The 21,650-nt window shown below is 37.9% G+C and overlaps 1 protein-coding gene and 1 long non-coding RNA gene across 2 annotated transcripts; one reads left to right on the forward strand and one right to left on the reverse strand.

Annotated features, from left to right (window-relative positions):
* Window positions 1–524: 524 nt before the first annotated feature.
* On the reverse strand, window positions 525–9,483 carry LOC126825694 (uncharacterized). Its single transcript, XR_007682120.2, has 7 exons — window positions 9,302–9,483; window positions 8,978–9,014; window positions 8,357–8,545; window positions 7,957–8,232; window positions 2,263–2,395; window positions 1,233–1,327; window positions 525–557 (listed from the first exon to the last, which is right to left on the reverse strand). It is a non-coding gene; the product is annotated as an uncharacterized LOC126825694 (long non-coding RNA).
* A 7,136-nt stretch (window positions 9,484–16,619) lies between these two features.
* LOC130013208 (uncharacterized) lies at window positions 16,620–18,734 on the forward strand. The gene has a single exon (XM_056101938.1). It carries the CDS (start codon window positions 16,653–16,655, stop codon window positions 17,640–17,642), a length of 990 nt encoding a protein of 329 aa, XP_055957913.1. The 5' UTR covers window positions 16,620–16,652; the 3' UTR covers window positions 17,643–18,734.
* The last annotated feature ends 2,916 nt before the right edge of the window (window positions 18,735–21,650 follow it).

A 21,650-nucleotide genomic window follows, 5' to 3' on the forward strand; every position in this document is an offset into this window, starting at 1 on the left:
TTAATAGTCCCCTGCTTTCTTCGAAAGGCGGGGGACAAAAAGTAGGCAATAAGAATACTTTCTTACTATTTATGGTTCACAATGTTTAAATAAACAATTTATTTTGCCACATCGAGACTGAGTCTCTATTTTGTTTCATCTTTGGGTAACACTTATTGTGTCTTGTCCAGTAACAGACCCAGGCAGATTATTATATTTTATTTCCATCGACAACAAATTGGATATTACCTATTAAAATATATTTGAAAAGTAAAATATTGTCCATTTTTATACTGCTATTTACTGTAAAAATACACATAGGGTCTATCACATCTTGAAGAAAATCAATGGATGTGATTGTCAAAAATCAAGAATGCCAAGACTTGAATAGGAGAGTCCTAGGCATTGCCCCAAGAAGAATAACTAGATTACCAATCAAGTGTATAGAACTAGTTGATGATTAAAAATACAAATATGTATGTTACTTACATTTTACCTGATTATCAAGCTCTGTGAGAGAAAGTTTCCATAATATGAATAGCCATTTCCAACTGTCTTGATCTTTCTGATGTAGTTAACTGAGAAAAAAAACATACTATGTTTTAGTTGACTTAAATCGATTCAATATTTAAATAGACGAAAGTTTTAATTTAATTAAATTGTATTGTAATGTGTTGGTTTGCTTTGTCACAGATGAGACAAAATGAAAAAAATGAAATGAAATGGGGTTTGGCGTCCTACTGTTCAGCTTCGACTGGGCATATGCCATACAGTGTGCCACGAGAGAAATTTTGCCGGGTACCGTGACCCTAAGGCCTACTCTTGTATCAAATTCTAACTGCCAGGGGCTCTTTTACATGCACGCCAATGTGTACACGGGACCACGTTTTTTTGTTCAATCTGAACGACTAGACAGCTGTCCTTGTAAGGCCCCCCGTACTGCATCGTCTTACTGCAAACCCGCGACCTTAAAATATGCAAACCAGTGTCTAACCCACTTGGTCACCATGGGTCCCCACAGATGAGATAGTCATATCTACATGTATCTGGACATAAGTAAGATTCTGTCTGTGCACATACATGTAAGTGTACAGTTTTACTATACTAAACTGAATTTTAAATTTCAAAATATTAAAATGAAATCGAGGTTTATGTCACATCAGCTCCAACCGGGCTATATTGTGCCAAACACATTATGGTGAGATTCTAAAATACCACAACAACAATCTTTTCTATTAGAATTGAACACTCACCCTCCAAAAACACCTATGAGAAATCATAGGTGCTCAAATCACCATTTCTTCAGCTCTTTCTTTTCTTTGATTTGCTATGGCATCTAATATGGAAACTGAAAAATATGAATATGTGACATGTAATTAACTGTTTAAGATACCTTACCATATACAAACTGTGTGATATCTAAAACCATTTTAATCCCGAAGATCTTACCTAAACCGTGAAAATCTGTTTTAATAACCCTTGTTTGTCATGTGACTGGAGAGTCACAGTACTTAAAAGAGAGCCGTGTGGCTTAGTGTGTAAGGCACTGGCTTGCTACCCGGGAGGTTGCGGGTTCGCTCCCAGTGTTGACCGAGAAAGCTCATTTGGATTTTTCAGCATGGATTCCCTGTCTAGTCGTCATGGTGGCTAAGTGGGTAAGACGCTGGCTCGCTAGCCTGGAGGTCGGGTGTTCGATCCCTGCATTGGCCGAGAAAGTTCACCCAGATTTTCCGGCGTGGTTTCCTCTTGTTAGTGATGCAGGACGGAGGGCCTGACAAGGACAGCTGTCTAGTCATTCAGATTGAACAAAAAAACGTGGTCCCGTGTACACATTGGTGTGCATGTAAAAGATCCCCTGGCAGTTAGAATTTGATACAAGAGAAGGCCTTAAGGTCACGGTACCCGGCAAAATTTCTCTCGTAGCACACTGTATGGCATATGCCCAACTTCATTAGCCCAGTCCTTCGTACTGCAATGTCTTACTGCAAACCCGCGACCTTAAAATATGCGAGCCAGTGTCTAACCCACTTGGCCACCGTGGTTCCCCACAAATGAGACAGTCATATCTACATGTATCTGGACATAAGTAAGATTCTGTTTGTGCACATACATGTACGTGTACAAATTTACTATACTAAACTGAATTTTAAATTTCAAAACAATAAAATGAAATGGAGGTTTATGTCACAACAGCTCCAACCGGGATATATTGTGCCAAACACATTATGGTGAGATTCTAAAATACCATAACAACAATCTTTTCTATTAGAATTGAACACTCACCCTCCAAAAACACCTATGAGAAAGCATAGGTGCTCAAATCACCATTTCTTCAGCTCTTTCTTTTTCCATATTTGGGTTTTTTGACTTATTTTATTATATGATCTTTGATTTGCTATGGCATCTAATATGGAAACTGAAAAATATGAATATGTGACATGTAATAAACTGTTTAAGATACCTTACCATATACAAACTGTGTGATATCTAAAACCATTTGAATCCCGAAGATCTTACCCAAGCCTTGAAAATCTGTTTTAATAACCCTTGTTTGTCATGTGACTGGACTGTCACAGTAATTAGAAGAGAGTCATGTGGCTTAGTGTGTAAGGCACTGGCTTGGTACCCGGGAGGTTGCGGGTTCGCTCCCAGTGTTGACCGAGAAAGCTCATTTGAATTTTTCAGCATGGATTCCATGCCTAGTCGTAATGGTGGGTAAGACGCTGGCTCGCTAGCCTGGAGGTCGGGTGTTCGATCCCTGCATTGGCCGAGAAAGTTCACCCAGATTTCCCGGCGTGGTTCCCCCTTGTCAGTGATGCAGGACGGAGGGCCTGACAAGGACAGCTGTCTAGTCATTCGGATGAAATGAAAAAACGAGGTCCCGTGTACACGTTGGCGTGCACGTAAAAGATCCCTTGACAGTTGGAATTCGATACACCGCAGTGCCGCTGTCCGGGCAAAAATTTCCCTCATAGCACACTGTGTGGTGTATGCCTGTCTTCATTAGCCCAGTTCGGAGCAAAACAGTAGGACGTTAAACCCCATTTCATTTCATTTCTAGTCGTTTCAATGGAACACAAAACCTGAGGTCCCATTGGCGTGCATTTAAGCCGATAGTATGGCAGTTGGAATTTGTTGGCTGTAGCACCCGTGTCACAGTTCGACTGTTAGTTTGCGATACCCACTCGATATGAATGAGTGGTGATTGGCTAATGAATTCTAAAATCAGACGAATGCTTCGGCGAAGCGGACACACCACTCAAATACAATTCGGCCAAATATATCAAACATGTTTGATTCGGGCGTATGTCAGTGGATAAACTAGGTGAAGTTTAGCGCCAATTGATTCAGCCAAATCCTTTGGCTAGTTTATCCAGCACTGACGATTGAAGTTTGTACTTTCTTTATATGCAAATATCACATTTGAAAGAGGCTGTAAGCCTACTTTCTTTATATGCAAATATCTTATTTGAAATAGGCCATTATTATGTGATTCCCCACTTGAATGTGACTAGGAATAGGGTCGCCTGTCAAGCCTTGTGGGTTTTCTCCGGGTCCTCCGGTTTCCTCCCTTTCCTAAATACCCCTAGGGTGTATTCGAAACAGTGTTCCGGTGCAGAGAACGGACGGAGAATGGGTTCTTGTCGGACTTGAGCAGTCTGGAATGCGTTCACGAACACATTCCCGTTCTCAAATCCCACACTACCTCATAGCTGGTGTGAGGGAGAACAAACATGGTCGACGTATCGATAACTGCTGAGAAAACAGCATCATGGGTGCATTTATTAATTTAAAAGTTTAATACCGTTCGAAAATTGGATGTAGTATGTGGCCAGTATAACATCAAGTAAGTTAGGTTGCCAGGCAACGAAACATATGCCCACAGCAGTTTAATCGTTTGCGCAGTCAACAGGGATTGTCGCATATTCATTCTTTTGTAGGTAATGTGGGCATTTACAAGAAAATTTCATACAAGATTATAATTTTCGTCGTTTGTGGGTTTACAAAGGTCGACGCATCGATAACTGCTGAGAAAACAGCATCATGGGTGCATTTATTAATTTAGAAGTTTAATACCGTTCGAAAATTGGATGTAGTATGTGGCCAGTATAACATGAAGTAAGTTAGGTTGCCAGGCAACGAAACATATGCCCACAGCAGTTTAATCGTTTGCGCAGTCAACAGGGATTGTCGCATATTCATTCTTTTGTAGGTAATGTGGGCATTTACAAGAAAATTTCATACAAGATTATAATTTTTGTCGTTTGTGGGTTTACAAAGGTTCTACAAACTGAAACAAGGGCCTTAATTGTTGAAATTTGACAGATTTTTTTGTTTTGTGTTTTACTAATTTAAATAATGCATACAATTTTCATACAAATCGGATGATAATTTTGTTGTTCGTGCGTTCACAAGGTTCGAAAAAGTGAAACAAGGGCCACAACTCTAGACATAATTCACAGAAATCGCAGAAATTTAATAGACGTCTTCGTTTCAGTAATTTAAAAGATTTAAATGAATTTCACAAAGTGAAACAAGGGTCTTAACTCCAGAAGAAACTAACAGAAATTATTGATATTAAATAGGATTCATCTCATTAAAATAAACAACATATCAATTTTAAAATAATCAGTTCTGTAGACGACGGACAAACCTACGGACGAGGGCGTATCAAAAGGTGATGTAATCGTCATCCAAAGAATTGAAAAGGAGTAAAACGGTGTCATAATTTATCAAAATTATGCTTAATAGCGAAGTAAATACTAAACAAGTTATCGTAACAGATTGTATGAATTTAATTCATCTTGTTACCATGGATACCGTTCTCTCATGTTCGAGACTCATGAAAGTGTTTTCATGTTCTTCAGCCGTTCTCGAACCTGCGCAAACACTGTTTCTAATACACTCCTACGGTACGCGCAAGCAAATCATTCAAATAAAATTGAACAATATTAGCCTCGAAATTACCTAGCGCCAGTAAGTATAAAGGATCTATCCGACAAACACTAGCAACAACTCTAGGTTGATTACATGTCATTTGGGACTCACGTCATTTGGGACTCGCGTCATTTGGGACTCAAAAAAATATGACCACGACATTTGGGACTCCGGTATACGTCGTTTGGGACTCGGGTTAACGACGTTTGGGACTCGGGATAATTTATTAGAAATAGGCCAATTCAAACAAAACACGAAAGAAAATATTTATTAACATGAAACACGTGGTTAGTAAAAGGCTCAACCAAACGATAAAACATTAGTTGCACTTACGGTTCTTTGATAATCATCGTTTCTCATAAAAGTTTTATATTTATTTAAAACGAATAATATGCTGATGAATTTATTTGAAAATGACCTACACAAAAAACAAAATAAATATTTACACGACATGCAATCTTTTTTTACAAGCCCCTAGAAATTGTTAACGATAATCCGTGAGCTGCACGTTGACATGCTTGTCGTAGATGGCAATACCAATTGATAAATTAGTGCGTACAAGGCAAAGTTTTTTTGTGGAAAATATAAGAAATGGCAACGATCAAAGCGGGATAATTAAAGCTGATTAACTGATAATCCCAATGTTATTACAGTATGTTCAAAGAAACCTAACGGTTCTTTGGTGGATGAGGAAAAATGTGAGTTGTCAATCATCGAGAATGGCGGCCGTGTGTTGATTGCAGTTATACCGTTTCACGAAAAAACATTAGCAGTGGTCTTTCAATCAAGCTCGTTTACTATTTATAACGCAAATGTTTCGTTTCGGTTAAAACAAAATATACGTCCATTTTAATTGGCCGAAGGATGTGTGACTAATAGAAATATGGCGGGCGGACAAACTGACCAAACAGTATATTTCGAGGTATTTGAGGTAAGCTAATTTAATATTATATCATAACTGCATGTGCATACTTGTGTTTCTGTGTAATTAAATATTCAAAAAATCATTCTTAGGATACAGCCTCGACACCAGTCAGCCCTGAATTGCACTGTTTGTTTTGTGTTCTGGGCGCCATTTTGAAAAAAAACTGACATGACCTATATAATACAATCCAGCAATAGTGCAGTCAATTTCCTTTAAATTGGAATCCGAATTTGTTAATTTTCTGCAATATCACTTCGGTGGTAGCGGACGTTAAATAAAGCTATTTCACGTACAAAGACCTACAATAAAATACAGGTGAATTGGGAAAAATATTCATGTATTTTCTTATTGAAGAGTAGCTATTTCAATTTGTAAATGCCCAGTCATCTTAGACAAATAATAATTCCAACTTCAAATCAGTTGTATTTATTCAAATCATACTATGAATAATTGTATTTTTCCACTTGCATAATAATAAAAACTTGACTTTTATTATTTTATTTCTTCAGGCCAAGAACATGGAAAATTGGTAATTGCCTTGTATCACTGCTAACTATAAGGCACAGGGAGCCTTGGGCAGAAATGATAATAATATGGTTCTCAGATATGTTACTGTGTACAGACTGAACAAAACATATATATACACTTGCTATTACATGTACATTATATCATTGGCAATAATAAGATCCAATTTTAGTTTTTAGTTACACACTGTTAACCACCAATAGATTAAAATAAATCATAAAATGTATTCAGCTCGACGTAAGACTTAAATAAATAGATACAGTTGGTTTAACTTGAATAGAAGTTTTAATTATCTATGCTGCATATATGCATATATCACCTTGCAGCTGAATCACATTACATATCTTTTTAGTTGATGTTCATATCGTCTTACGTATTTGTCAACATCAATGTGACCTTGTTCTATGTCACATTAGCCTATTCACGTTACCACGAATTTACTCACCACACCCTCGCATAGTTATGAATTTATTGTTTCACTTGACTAAAGAAACATTTTGTAGGAATGTATGCTTTTATAGATTGGACACTTGTTTGCAATATCATTGTCGGTGGAAACTGGCACTATACCTAAAGAATGACTGAACAAATAGCGGAGACGGGGTTTCAGCCGGCTGATTTAAATTATATCTTTAAATACAGTAAAGCTTGAAATATGTCAGTTTTCCCTCTTTAGAATGTTTTTGTAAATAAGTTTTTATTGTAGTTTCCGTGGCGTATTCCCAATAAGCGTTAGAAACAAAGATATACACCCTTAATCCCGGTGCCGATAAATGTTGGGTTGTGTGGAACATGCTAACAAATCTCAGGTACGGTATATGTTTGATTCTGGTTGAGAACAGCATGAGAGCAACATGATTGTTTTCATTGGAGATGAGACGCAAATATTCAAAGGGGTCAGACAAACTCTAAACCAACCGCGTTCCCTTCACTGAGTCCCTTCAAAGGAGGCCCTGTCTGTCTACCTGTGGAATAACATGCATTTGTATCTGTTAAATTTGTGTGGTAGACAGATTGATATTATTTATATAACGTCTTACCCCAAACAAATTGCAAAAGAAACCATGAAGTTTCTGAGAGCGATATTTCGTAATTAGTGTGCTTTAATGGTGGGAGAATAAATAATTAAATTTTTCAAACACAAACTGGTCATATATAAAATAGCATTTTCTGACAAGACCAGCGATAATCTCGTAAGATATGACTTTTACTATGTCTATTAAATGGTTTTCGACGTCTCTTCAAGGTCACCGTCTTGCGCCAAAGTCGTGAAACGCACCGTCGGGGGATTTGTTGGGGCCTGTCTCCCCCTGGAAAATTTCTAGAAATTTCAAGTCGGTCTTGCCTGGCAGTGAATACGGCAACCTGAAAGTGGTCGATTTTAATGTAGACATCTGAACTCCAATCAACAAATCAATCAACCAGGCTGTTGTCGTTGCATTCACATGACACCCGACGTGTCACCGATGAAACAAATATGCCTGAAACAAATGTCGCTGTTAGTGCGACCCATTTGTGACAATTTCAAGGTCCCAAATAAAAGTCCTTTTTTACTATTAATAGTAATTCAATCAGTAAGTGCTATTTACCTTATAATAGTCGTCTTGGCTTTTACCCGACATTACACAAAACACCAATGGTAACTGTCGGGTGGTCTCTCCAGTCTTAATGAAGGCGTGTATGGAAAACAGCTGAGACCATGGCTTGTTCACCACCCGAAAAGTTGCATCCATATACCAAATTTTTGCGCGTGCGAGTAGTTGCATCTGTCTATCAGTACAAAAAATGTGATGGCGCCTTTCCCCAACTTTTACTCTTTTTTGATAAAATCCCGGTGCACTATGATCGATGAAATCTTCGTCAAGCTAAAACAAAAAATAAATAAAAAAGTACATTTAAGTACATGTTAATAAATAAATAAAATTGTACATTTAATTACATGTTAATAAATTCTTATATACATGGGTATTTAATTGCATGAGTACTTACGCTTGACGACACGTCAGTGGGATCTTTTGGTCGCAGAGTCTGTCGGGTTCTTTATAGCGACCTTACAAGTGCTGCAATGGGTGGTCTGCTATGAATGGGTTCTTCTGCAGAACCGACACTGGATAAAACTCTCTCCGCTATTGAGGAACATGCCTTGGTTAAAACATTTCCTTTGGCTTCATGCTTTGCCTGTAATGATAAGATAAAACATATTAAACTACAAATATATTATTGGTTTATTTATATTTTATTTATTTATTTATATATTAAATTCATTTATTATTATAGAGTTAACTAGGTTAACTAGAGTTAATTATGCAGAATTAATATAACACAACATACACAGATGGCAATAGAATGAGACAGTGTTCAGAAAAGGGGCGGAAGAAGACTACCTGTCCTACTTGATTCTAGGACATATATATAGCATGGACCTACTTGATTCGACCAATTTAATACAAGGAAATGAATGGCATAGTTTGTGTCAAGTGAATTTAGTGAACTTTAAACCCCATTTACTCGCCCTCTCTCTACAGAGATAAATACTTTTCGTGTTACATACAATAACAATTATTGGCCATTATTAAAAAAATATATTAAAAGGAAATGAAATTCTGTTACCTGTTTTTCTTTGTGTAGTACATGCTAACATCAATGACTGGGAAAAAAAATAACGAAACTGTAGAGAAACTTCTGAATCATTGAAAGTCTAATATTAGGCCTACACATTGATATAAAAAAAAAGGCTGATTTGTTTGTTGTTGTTTTTTTCTTTTACAGAAATAAGATTACATTTCAACTAAACAACTAACACAAAAGTTAGTATCTAGCTATAGTCCATGTCTGGATATACATTTCTCCTTTTGCCCGAACGTCTATAAAAATCAAAGATGGCGGCCAATATTTGCAACCGGGTATTACTATAAAATCAAGACAGATTCTTACCTGCTGGTCCTAGTCGGGGGTTTCTTGCAATTATAAGTATTTGAACAACGGTGTAGCGCCGATTAGCTAATAATAATTAAGCACGATTTCAGAAAAATTAAGACAGATTCATTAGATTGCTGAATTAGCGGAACACTTTTAGAACACATCAAAAAAATTTTCTTTGTGGCGCCATTATATAAATAGACTTCCGGTGCAGTCAGGGCAGTAGTTCTAAATCTGACTGTTTTAAACGAAACGAATTATTATATACATAGAAGCAATATATACATGCTAAATTAAATACACGGTTTTATTTTTTGTAAAAGTTTCAAACCAGCGGTCTGGTATTCTATGTGACCATTATAATTTTTTGTCCCCCGCCTTTCGAAGAAAGCAGGGGACTATTAAAATGGGTTCGTCTGTCTGTCTGTCCGTCTGTCTGTCCGTCACACTTTTTGGGATACAATAACTCTCTTCCTAATTGAGCTAGAATGTTCAAACTTAATGTATGTGTTTATTAGGTCAATGCCTTGATGGAGTTCAAAGATGAGCATTTTCCGCTTAGGGTAAGCAGAGATAAGCAATTTGATTGGTTGATGCTTTGGGACACGATAACTCTCTTCCTAATTGGGCTAGAATGTTCAAACTTGGTGTATGTGTTGATTAGGTCAATGCCTTGATGGAGTTCGAAGATGAGCATTTTCCGCTTAGGGTAAGCAGAGATAAGCAATTTGATTGGTTGATGCTTTGGGACACGATAACTTTTAATTGAGCTAGAATGTTCAAACTTGGTGTATGTGTTTATTAGGTCAATGCCTTGATGGAGTTCGAAGATGAGCATTTTCCGCTTAGGGTAAGCAGAGATAAGCAATTTGATTGGTTGATACTTTGGGGCACGATAACTCTCTTCCTAATTGAGCTAGAATGTTCAAACTTGGTGTATGTGTTGATTAGGTCAATGCCTTGATGGAGTTCGAAGATGAGCATTTTCCGCTTAGGGTAAGCAGAGATAAGCAATTTGATTGGTTGATGCTTTGGGACACGATAACTTTAGTTCTAATTAAGTGAGATTGATGAAACTTGGTGTATAGTTTCATTACAGTAATACCTTGACTAAGTTTGATAATTGAGCATTTTCTGCTCAGGGTAAGCAGAGCGATACGCAATTTGATTGGTCGAGACTTTGGAAAACAATAACTCTCCTACTTTGATTGTCCCCCGCCTTTCGAAGAAAGCAGGGAACTATTAAAATGGGTTCGTCCGTCTGTCTGTTTGTCTGTCTGTCCGTTCCGCTTATGGTAAGCAGAGATAAACAATTTGATTGGTTGATCTTCGAATTGAGTAAATGTTCATGCTTATTGTCCCCCGCCTTTCGAAGAAAGCAGGGAACTATTAAAATGGGTTCGTCCGTCTGTCTGTTTGTCTGTCCGTTCCGCTTAGGGTAAGCAGAGATAAACAATTTGATTGGTTGATGCTTTGGGACACTATAACTTTAGTTCTAATTAAGTAGATAAACAATTTGATTGGTTGATGCTTTGGGACACTATAACTTTAGTTCGAATTAAGTGAGAGTGATGAAACTTGGTGTATAGTTTCATTACAGTAATACCTTGACTAAGATCGATAATGAGCATTTTCTGCTCAGATTAAGCAGAGCGATAAGCAATTTGATTTGCTGAGACTTTGGAACACAATAACTCTCCTTCGAATTGAGTTAAAATGTTCAAAATTGGTGTGTATGCTTATTGTCCCCCGCCTTTCGAAGAAAGCAGGGGACTATTAAAATGGGTTCGTCCGTCGTGTTTTCCCCTTAATATGCTATAATTATTCCATCAAAAACATTGTATGCTTAGACTATAAGTAAAGATATACTGTTTGATTGTTCAATACTTTGTAAAAGATAATTTGTGATAAATTTATATGTGTCCTCTAATTATTTTCCTATTTCGGCGGGGGACATCAGCCTCACTGTTGGCTTGTTGTCCCCCGCCTTTCGAAGAAAGCAGGGGACTATTAAAATGGGTTCGTCCGTCTGTCTGTCTGTCTGTCTGTCTGTCCGTCTGTCTGTCCGTCTGTCTGTCCTTCTGTCTGTCCGTCACACTTTTTGGGACACAATAACTCTCTTCCTAATTGAGCTAGAATGTTCAAACTTGGTGTATGTGTTTATTAGGTCAATGCCTTGATGGAGTTCGAAGATGAGCATTTTCCGCTTAGGGTAAGCAGAGATAAGCAATTTGATTGGTTGATGCTTTGGGACACGATAACTCTCTTCCTAATTGGGCTAGAATGTTCAAACTTGGTGTATGTGTTGATTAGGTCAATGCCTTGATGGAGTTCGAAGATGAGCATTTTCCGCTTAGGGTAAGCAGAGATAAGCAATTTGATTGGTTGATGCTTTGGGACACGATAACTTTTAATTGAGCTAGAATGTTCAAACTTGGTGTATGTGTTTATTCGGTCAATGCCTTGATGGAGTTCGAAGATGAGCATTTTCCGCTTAGGGTAAGCAGAGATAAGCAATTTGATTGGTTGATACTTTGGGGCACGATAACTCTCTTCCTAAATGAGCTAGAATGTTCAAACTTGGTGTATGAGTTGATTAGGTCAATGCCTTGATGGAGTTCGAAGATGAGCATTTTCCGCTTAGGGTAAGCAGAGATAAGCAATTTGATTGGTTGATGCTTTGGGACACGATAACTTTAGTTCTAATTAAGTGAGATTGATGAAACTTGGTGTATAGTTTCATTACAGTAATACCTTGACTAAGTTTGATAATGAGCATTTTCTGCTCAGGGTAAGCAGAGCGATACGCAATTTGATTGGTCGAGACTTTGGAAAACAATAACTCTCCTACTTTGATTGTTAGACTATAAGTAAAGATATACTTTTTTTTTGTTCAATACTTTGTAAAAGATAATTTGTGATAAATTTATATGTGTCCTCTAATTATTTTCCTATTTCGGCGGGGGACATCAGCCTCACTGTTGGCTTGTTTTAAAATATCACGGCTAAAGCACCCTGTTGATGCTAACTTCACCACATCTATCTAACTGAATGTCGCTGATATAATATCAAAGAAAGAATTTGTCGCAATGACTAAAGTATAGATACTTCTTCTTAGTTAGTTGTATTTTACGTCCGCTTCCACCGAAGTGATATCGCAGACAAAAAGTATAGATAACTTGGAGAACCATTATATCAATAAGTCGATTATGAGATACACGTGGATGATCAATTAAATTTGATTGGTTACTTTTCAGTTAACCAATACTGTCCAATTTCGATTACATCAACCAATTACATTATTAAGAGTTTTACTCATTTTTTTTTGTTCATTGTACATTGAATCAATTTTCGAAAACACCAGGGTGCTGAAAATCACATGTACACTATATATTCATTTGATCTATCAGTTTATTGGGTCAATAAAAAAAGACAGACATTTTAACTTTACAGACAACTTAACATCAATTAACATTCAAGTCTGTCTGGCAATTGTCTGATTAATTGGTACTCACACCCTTCCAGTGATGAACAGCATGTGATTTTTGAGATGTGAATTAAGCCCTTTATTACTTTTCTTAAAACTTGACGACTCCCAAATTCAGACTTTGTATGGAGTTTTTTTTTAAAAAAGAAAACAAATCTTGGAAGGTACACATTACTTGTGTTAATGATATGAAAAAAACACAAGATTTTATAAATCGACACAAGTTTGTGTTAATGCAATGCAAAACAACACATAACTTGTGTAGATTAGTTTTAACACAAGTACTTATGTTGAGATCCAACACAAGTGTTTTTTCAGTGTACTTTTGGAGTTGCTTACACGGGCTAGAATAGCAGAAAACGCATTTACGGTGATTAAATTTTCAAATTTTTCTCCGGGAGGGTGAGGCCTCCATATACCGCGTTTGCGGCAGTTACATTTTCAAAATTTTCTCCCAACGGTCCCGTCTTCGTTGACTGTAAACGATTGATTGGAATTCGAGTCAGCCACCTTAATAAGGCTATAATATATACTATTCAAAAAAAGTAGGGGATATTTGATTTTTAAGTGTTATTAAAGTCACCTAATGAAACTGACGAAGAAACAAATGACAAAATGAAATGAAGTTCACATTCATCGATTTATTCCAAATGATCGTTAGACTAAGTAAGGCACAGACTGACCATTATAAGGGTAAAATGATACCCGGGGTCAAACAGCAAAGTTACCACAGCATCACAACCAAGTCAGTAACGGGTAAATCCTCCTCTGTTTGCCAAACAAGCATTGATCCGACGTGGCATACTCCTAATGAGACGTCTAAGGTCATTTTGGTCCAGATTGTCCCATTCCTGTTGCAACGCAGCAGCAAGTTCTTGGACATTGGCAGGACGTTGTTGACGTTGACGTAACCTCTGTCCAAGCATGTCCCAGACATGCTCGATGGGGGAGAGGTCGGGACTCAGTGCTGGCCAAGGTAATGTGGTGATGTTCTGTTGTTAGAGGTAACCTGTAACGATCCTGGCCCTGTGACATCTTGCGTTGTCAACCTGGAAGATGAAACGGCGGCCATGACGTCGTGCGAACGGCACAACATGGACTGCCAAGATGTTGTCCCGGTAGTACTGGCCTGTAACACGCCCTGCAACAACATGTAAAGCCGTTCTTCCAGCAACAGTGATGCCTCCCCACACCATAACATAACCACCCCCAAATCGATCATGTCTGATGACGTTAACGTCTTGGAAGCGCTCGTTTCGACGACGCCACACCCTCCTACGTCTGTCCAAAAAATCAACAGTGAACCTTGACTCATCTGAAAACATCACATTGCTCCAGCGTCGATTATCCCAGTGTTGATGATCCCTACTCCAACGACGTCTTGCCTGAATGTGATGATCTCTCAAACAAGGGATCACGCGAGGACGTCGGGCGCGAAGGTGACCCCTATGCAGTCGATTCCGAATCGTCTGGCCACTCACTCTCACACCAGTGTCTGTTTGAAGACGAGCGCTGATCTGATTTGCTGTGATGACACGATTTCTCAAGGCCAAGGTACGGATAAATCGATCCTGGGCTTGAGTTGTCGCCCTTGGTCGACCTGAGCGTGGTCTGTCCTGTACCGATTGTGTATCACGGTATCTGGACCATAGCCTGCTTATGACAGACTGAGAAACATTCATCGTCCGCGCCACAACCGCCTGTGTTGTGCCGATCTGTAGCATCCCAAGGGCACGTAACCTTTCATTTTGGGTAAGCCGACGCATATCAAAATTTGTTTTCTGGTCACTAAAACAATTAAACTGATGTTTCCACCCTGGAATTCAATGCCACAATGACTGTAACATTCAAAGTCAGAGTCGTGCAAATCTTGGGTTGGACCCCCATGATGATCCCAAGCATCACATGCATTCCATGCGGTAGCTATTGGTGCGTTTGGGCGTCACATGTAACTGGAAATGTTTCTTCTGTTAGGTTCTATAGTGACTTTTTTCGTAGTCATTTGCATATTTTAGTATTATGCCCCCAAAATCAAATATCCCCTACTTTTTTTGAATAGTATATATTCGACCACTTTGAAGTTGCTTTGTTCACCGGCTGAAATAGCAGGAAAACGCGTTTGCGACAGTTAAATTTTCAAAATTTTCTCCTAACGGTCCCGTCTTCGAGGACTGTAAACGATAGATTGGAATTCGAGTCAGCCAACTTAATCAGGCTATATTAGACCGCTTGAAGTTGCTTTGTTCACTGGCTGAAATATCGGGAAAACGCGTTTGCGGCAGTTAAATTTTCAAAATTTACTCCTAACGGTCCCGTCCTCGAGGACTGTAAACGATTGATTGGAATTCCGAGTCAGCCACCTTAATTAGGCTATATTAGACCACTTTGAAGTTGCTTTGTTCAACGGCTGCAATAGCAGGAAAACGTGTTTGCAGCCGTCAAATATTCCAAAATTGTCTTTGGGGGAGGGGGGTATACAAGGTCGCTGCTGTCTGTAAACCCGAAATGTTTTCGGGCATTTCGGGTTCTGCCCCCCTAACTGTCATCGAGCCCCTACGCCTATGTTTCTAAAGCGTGGGATTCCATATTTGTATAAGTGTTTCATAAATCCTATGTTTATAAAAAAAAATGGGCTAATTTGTACTTCAGAGACCTCCGATCTGCTGTTTTATCATATAGCACCTCGAGATTATATATAAATGGTGGCAGGGACATCATTAACGTAAGAGGATATCATTTAACACCTCGTTTGTTTAATCACTTCAATATATTAAACAGAACTGAAATATAGAGTACTGAAATAACCTCTATACAGTGTATATAGTATTACATTTAGTCATATTTCAATTGTTATAATGATAGATAGATATAATTTACTGTACCACTCTGTTATATGGTTAGCCCCAGAAAGTTTATTGTATATTATATGTCTTTTCAATCAATCTGCATTTGTTATTAACTAGATCTACATACATCGCTTTGAAATGTTGTAGCTTTATGTTCGTTAAAACGTTATAAACTGTGTGTTGTAACTGTAATATTGTGACGTCGTCTGCTACAAATTTCAAGAGTCTTGTCATTATCCGAAGTTGTCCTATGAATTGATGTGTCACTCGCTGCTACCATCAGACCAATGGAATTGCTTATTATAGCAAGCAGAAAATAATTATTGCTGAACCCAGTCCTGACATTAACCCAAGTGTCATCATTAATTCAGTTAGACGCATAGGTATTGTAGCCACAAAAGTGTCAGGCGCAGACAGAGGATGGGTCCATTTTGTTAGTCCCGGCTTTCTGCAAAAATTTCTCCCGAAAAAAAGCTCATTTACCTGTCTGACTAAGCCCCCCCCCCCCTGTTGTACGCCACTGGACGTCTCAAGAAAAGACGTGTGTTAAGAAAAGAGGTGTGTTAACCAGTGTGTAATGACTGACATTTTTTAATAGACGAATTACATGGTATTAATGTTGAAAGTACAATTCCAAGAAATGTATAAACAGGTCTGGGCGCATGTATATCAGTACTATATAAAGCTTATCGACGTTTAGAAGTTAGATCAAGTCGTTTCACACAGATAGAAATTCACGGAATTCTTGTGGAATTCTGTTTTGGATATGTTTTAGGGATATTCGTTTTTAACAGATATGAACTATAGACGTGCCGTGACTGTTAAAACTGATAAGATGTTTTCTTGCGATGCTTGTAAATCGTCCGATAACGATGTATATAAATGTATTGAATGTAATAAATACATGTGCTGTCCTTGTAAAAATGCACGCCATGATGCATTCTGTACCGATCATCATGTGTTTATTGTATTCAACCAAGATAAGCAGACACGTGGAAGTATAAGGCCTTGTATTCAACATACAAAGGAAAAAATGGAATTTTATTGTAAGGATTGCAGTGTGGCGATCTGTAATACATGTCGGACTCCAGCTCATCAAGACCATGATGTACTGGGAATATGTGACTACAGAGATGATGTTGAAGCCGAATTGAAGATGTTGAAAGACGAACTTGAAATAAAAAGTTCAGAATTCGAAAAGTATGTTGGTGAAGTCAACGTGAAAATTGGCTCTATGAATGAATCTGCTCGAACATCTTGTTCTAAAATTGATCAACATGTTCAAAAAATCTGTGATATTGTGATTCTGAAAGGAGCAAAGTTAAAAGAAAATTTAAGGAAAACGTTCCAAGAAGATGAACGGAAGATGAAGGAGATCGTTGATGGTACAAACGATTTGATTGGTCGCATGGCTAAAATGGCGCAGAACATATCAGATATTTTGATTGGTTATTGTATGTATGATATGGTAGATGTGTTACCTATATTGAAACGTCAACGAAATGAATGGGAATCACGAGACCTGCCTAACGTGCATGTCGTCACAAGTAAACACCATACCGAACCGATAGATCTTACATCTCTTCAAAATATGGTTGGAGAGTTCCGGGTCGCAAGACAGACGAAGACGACGTTGGAGCACAGCTTTAATTATGATGTGATGCAAAATAAAGCGGAGAACGAATGGGTTTATAGTCCTGCCGTCAGATTACAAGATTGTTCCTTGAATATCCGAGCAAAAATGAAATCCGATTATTCCATTGATCTTGGTTTGTATGTTAATTTTGGAGATGGTGTGAATAAATCTACCATTCAATATTGTACCGTTAATGCTACCATGATGTTGGCATATCGGCACCATTGGTCAAATGAGGTAAAAACAGAGACTAATACTTTCACAGAGACATTTACACCGCCAATTGGTAAACTAACCTGGGCTAATGTCGCTGGTGTTGATACTGAAGATAATACAGCGTGTACCGCATCCGCTACCGTTGATGTAACCATGACCACGGTTATATAATTCGACATGGGCGACCATGCATTTGACAAAAATATAATATGATAGAGTGTAAAATTGTAGGCCATGTACTCATGATGTCCGACTTTCTAATATATAGGTGTGTATATCTAAATTAAGAATCCATCCAGAGTAACACAAAGTGTATGCCAGAGAAAACCGCGGGAACCCATGGACACGACTAATACATCTCAAAAGAAACATGAACGCCGATCACCACACCCAAGAGATATTATCTATTGAAAGTGCAGTTTTGTAGAAAACAGTTTTAAGTACCAAAACATTTTTATTCGGGATTGTTTTTTACTAAATAAATGTGATGATCAGTTTACATAGTTATTACTGTAACATGGTATATCTAATGAGGTATATCAAATAATATGATATGTCAGTGATATGAGGGGAATGTTCAGCTGCATTCTGCCTACTCTTATATCGAATTCCAACTGTCAAGGGTTCTTTACATGCACACTAATGTGTACAAAAGATCTTGATTTCTGGTCCTATCCGAACGACAAGACGGTTTCGTTGCCACCCCCTCTTACACCACTGAAAAGGAGAAACCATGCTGAAAACCACGAGCACCGCCTTGTCCACTGAGCGATGTAACAAAGTACTCTTTTAACTCAAATTGAACGGCCATTTAGGTGCTTAGAACTGAGTGACCTCCAGCCATGCTTCTTGATAATATATATAATATTGACCTTTTAACTCTGTATGCACTGTTCTTAAGTCACGATTGTCTGTGTTGTAATTAAACATGTAATTAATTCCAATATGTCCTTTACCAGCTACACATGCTCTGTGTACAAGCTCCGCATTACTTCAAAGGATATATGTACTGGTCAGTAAGCATGATGACGAGATAAAAGAGACAATTGCATGTATGACCATATGTCGTCTATCGTCCGAGGATATATAATGAGAAGTTCACTGACAGTTAAACAGGACGACTAGAGAGACGGTTGGAGAGGAGAGACGGGCGTATGGACTCACCCGAGTTCAGCCGCTGCCTTGGCAGAGGGGCAGAATGGTGGACTTAATATAGTTAGATGTGTTCCTGTCGTAGCTAGATTAGTTCTTATATAGTTTAAGTTCCCGTATTGTTGTTGTATGTTTGGATCTGTAGTTGTTATATATATCTGATGTAAATAAATCCTATATTTACTAAATTGGTCTACTGCTATCACTAAGATAGGGTTACAGCGATCGTGGCTCCTGCATTAAATACAAACAGAAACTATCATTAAATTTTCTGTAATTGTAAAAATGGAAGATAAAATGTCTGTAAAACAAATGTTCAAAAACAATTAACGAAAATATTACGAATATACAACGGAATCGACTTTGAAGTCCGCCAATTCAATACGCATGACTGGATATTTTGATACCTGCACGCTAATATCTGGACCTTGTCCTTTTTTGTCCCATCTGAGCGACTTTTTTCAGTTCATCAGGTTACACGTCTGACTTAAGTAAGAACCGGACTTGAAAAATCCCAGAGCCCTGCCATCGACTACCACGGTCCCTTATAAATATAGACACATATATCCAATGCCTGAAGCATAAACAAATATACACAGAAATATTTTTTGTAAAATCAGACGAAATGTGTACCTTAGTCAGAAGGTGTTCCATGACTTCAGTAAAGCTTTTGACAGAGTTGGGCATGCTGCGCTCTGCCATAAGTTTGGGGCCGTTGGGATCAGAGGAGAATTGCTAGAATGGTTCAGTAGCTACTTGTCTAACAGACAACAGAAGGTTATTGTCAACGAAAGCCTCCTCTAGGCCATTAACGGTGTCTGCTGGTGTTCCACAGGGCCCCGTTCTCAGGCTAAGGAGCGATAAGGAATTTGATTGGTCAAGAGTTTGGAACATAACAACTCTGTTTGTAATTAAGGTAGAATGTTTAAACTTAATGTAGATGTTCATTAGGTGCATGTCTTGACTGAGTTGAATGATTAACTTTTCGAGCTAAAGCTTAGCAGAGCTACGAAATAGCATTGGTCGATGCTTTGGTATCAATAATATTTCGAATAGTGAGTATAAATCACACCTCCACTTCTATAGTTCATGTCTTTTAAAAACGAATATCCCTAAAACATATCAAATACAGAATTCCACAAGAATTCCGTGAATTTCTATCTGTGTGAATTGACTTGATCTAACTTCTAAACGTCGATAAGCTTTCTATAGCAGTGACATACATTCGCCTAGACTTGTTCATACATATCTAGGAATTGTACTTTCAATATTAATACCAAGTAATTCGTCTATTAAAAAATATCAGTCCTTACACACTGGCTAACACACGTCTTTTCATGAGACGTCCAGTGGTGTACAACAGGGTTTTCTTTTCTCTTTTTGGGGGGATGGGGGAGGGATTTACCTTAGTCAGATAGGTAAATGAGCAGACTTTTTCTTTGCCGAGGGGGATTTTTCTTTCGGGAAAATGTCAGAAATTAAATAAATTGTCTTGAAATTAACTTTTGTCGAAAAACCGTAAATGATAAGTATTATTTCATCAGCGTAGATTTATTAACTCCAAAAAGCGAATATTAATGAATTAAGTGAATAGAAAGCATGTCTTTAATAACTGACATTTAAAAAAGACGCCTTCTCGTATTATCAGTACAGAGTATTTATTCGTTTCGTTATAAATTCTCCAACAATTCTACTTTAGCGCAGAATAAAAATACGTGGGAAAAAAGAAATCTCGATGATCAAGTCCTATTATTCTTATATTTTGATGTTCTTCATTCATCGGTTTTGGGAGAATCACAGACACCGCCTGTCCTCCCGATAGTTTGTCCAATCCCTTGTAATCACCCAATGATACAGATGGAACTGGGTACATAATTGTACTCATTATTATTTGTGGCTCCAATATTAATTCGATCTCCAGTCGGGTATTAAAGGAGCTAAATCGCTAATATTTGGGACCTAGAAATTGACACAAATGGGTCGCAACGCATACAATATTGTAATATGAATGTAGATAAACTGATTTACATTCAATCGTGTCTGTTTTTACTATAATTTTTAATCAGTTACGTTCGGCGAAATACGCCAGAAGTCTCAAGCGAATGGCAATTTCTATCTTCTTGTCATTCAAGTCTACACCGATAGTATGTATTGCGCATGCCGTCCAGATAAGTATATACCGTCACGGTTTTACATGATTTGTGGAATGTATAGCCTCGTTCTTCGATATCGAGTCTCTTGTTACAGATGGCGCTGAAACGCATTATGGTACACGACTCGTGTACTTATGGTAAAATGTTGATTTTGTCTTAAATATTGGATATTAGAAACCCATGTTTTCCCGGTAAGATCACGATATCAATGTTGATTTAAATTGACAAATAATTCGTGTTTTCAATGTCGAAGACTTTGGATGATATTGAGAGACTTAACTACTTTAAATTATTAGCTTGAAAACATACTCGTAATGTAGTTATTTGAAACAGGGTATAAGTTATTGCACCTCTACTAAGGCCTTGTATTTTTAAATATTCGGTGTTATTGAACGGGGTAGGCTAGTCGAGTGGTTACTTCAGTATTGTATCTATAATACTGCTTATGGCAATAATGAAGAGGACTGGGTTCTCTTCCCCAGGTGATCCCTGACGCAATCCTAACCCTGAATGTTTGACACGTGTCTTTTGCAGAAAGCTAGGACTCATCCACTTTTGTGGCTACACTACCTATGCTTCTAATTAGGAGATAAACACTTCCTGTTACGTATTTAGAGGGGGTTTATTGTCCATTTAACCATGCTTGAATCATTAGAACACGAGACGCGATAGCGTCGAGTTGTTCTAATGGATAATTAAAGCATGGTTAAATGGACAATAAACACCCGATAAATACGTAACAGGGACGTGTTTATCGATATTGTAGCACAAATATTTGGAGATTTTCTTCGGAACTATTTAGGAAACATTTTTACACCCATTTTAAAAAGTCGTTATTTGGTCACGCGCTTGCGTTCATTTTTCAAAATATTTT

This window comes from Patella vulgata, chromosome 6, assembly GCF_932274485.2.
Source record: "Patella vulgata chromosome 6, xgPatVulg1.2, whole genome shotgun sequence".
NCBI lineage: Eukaryota > Metazoa > Mollusca > Gastropoda > Patellidae > Patella > Patella vulgata.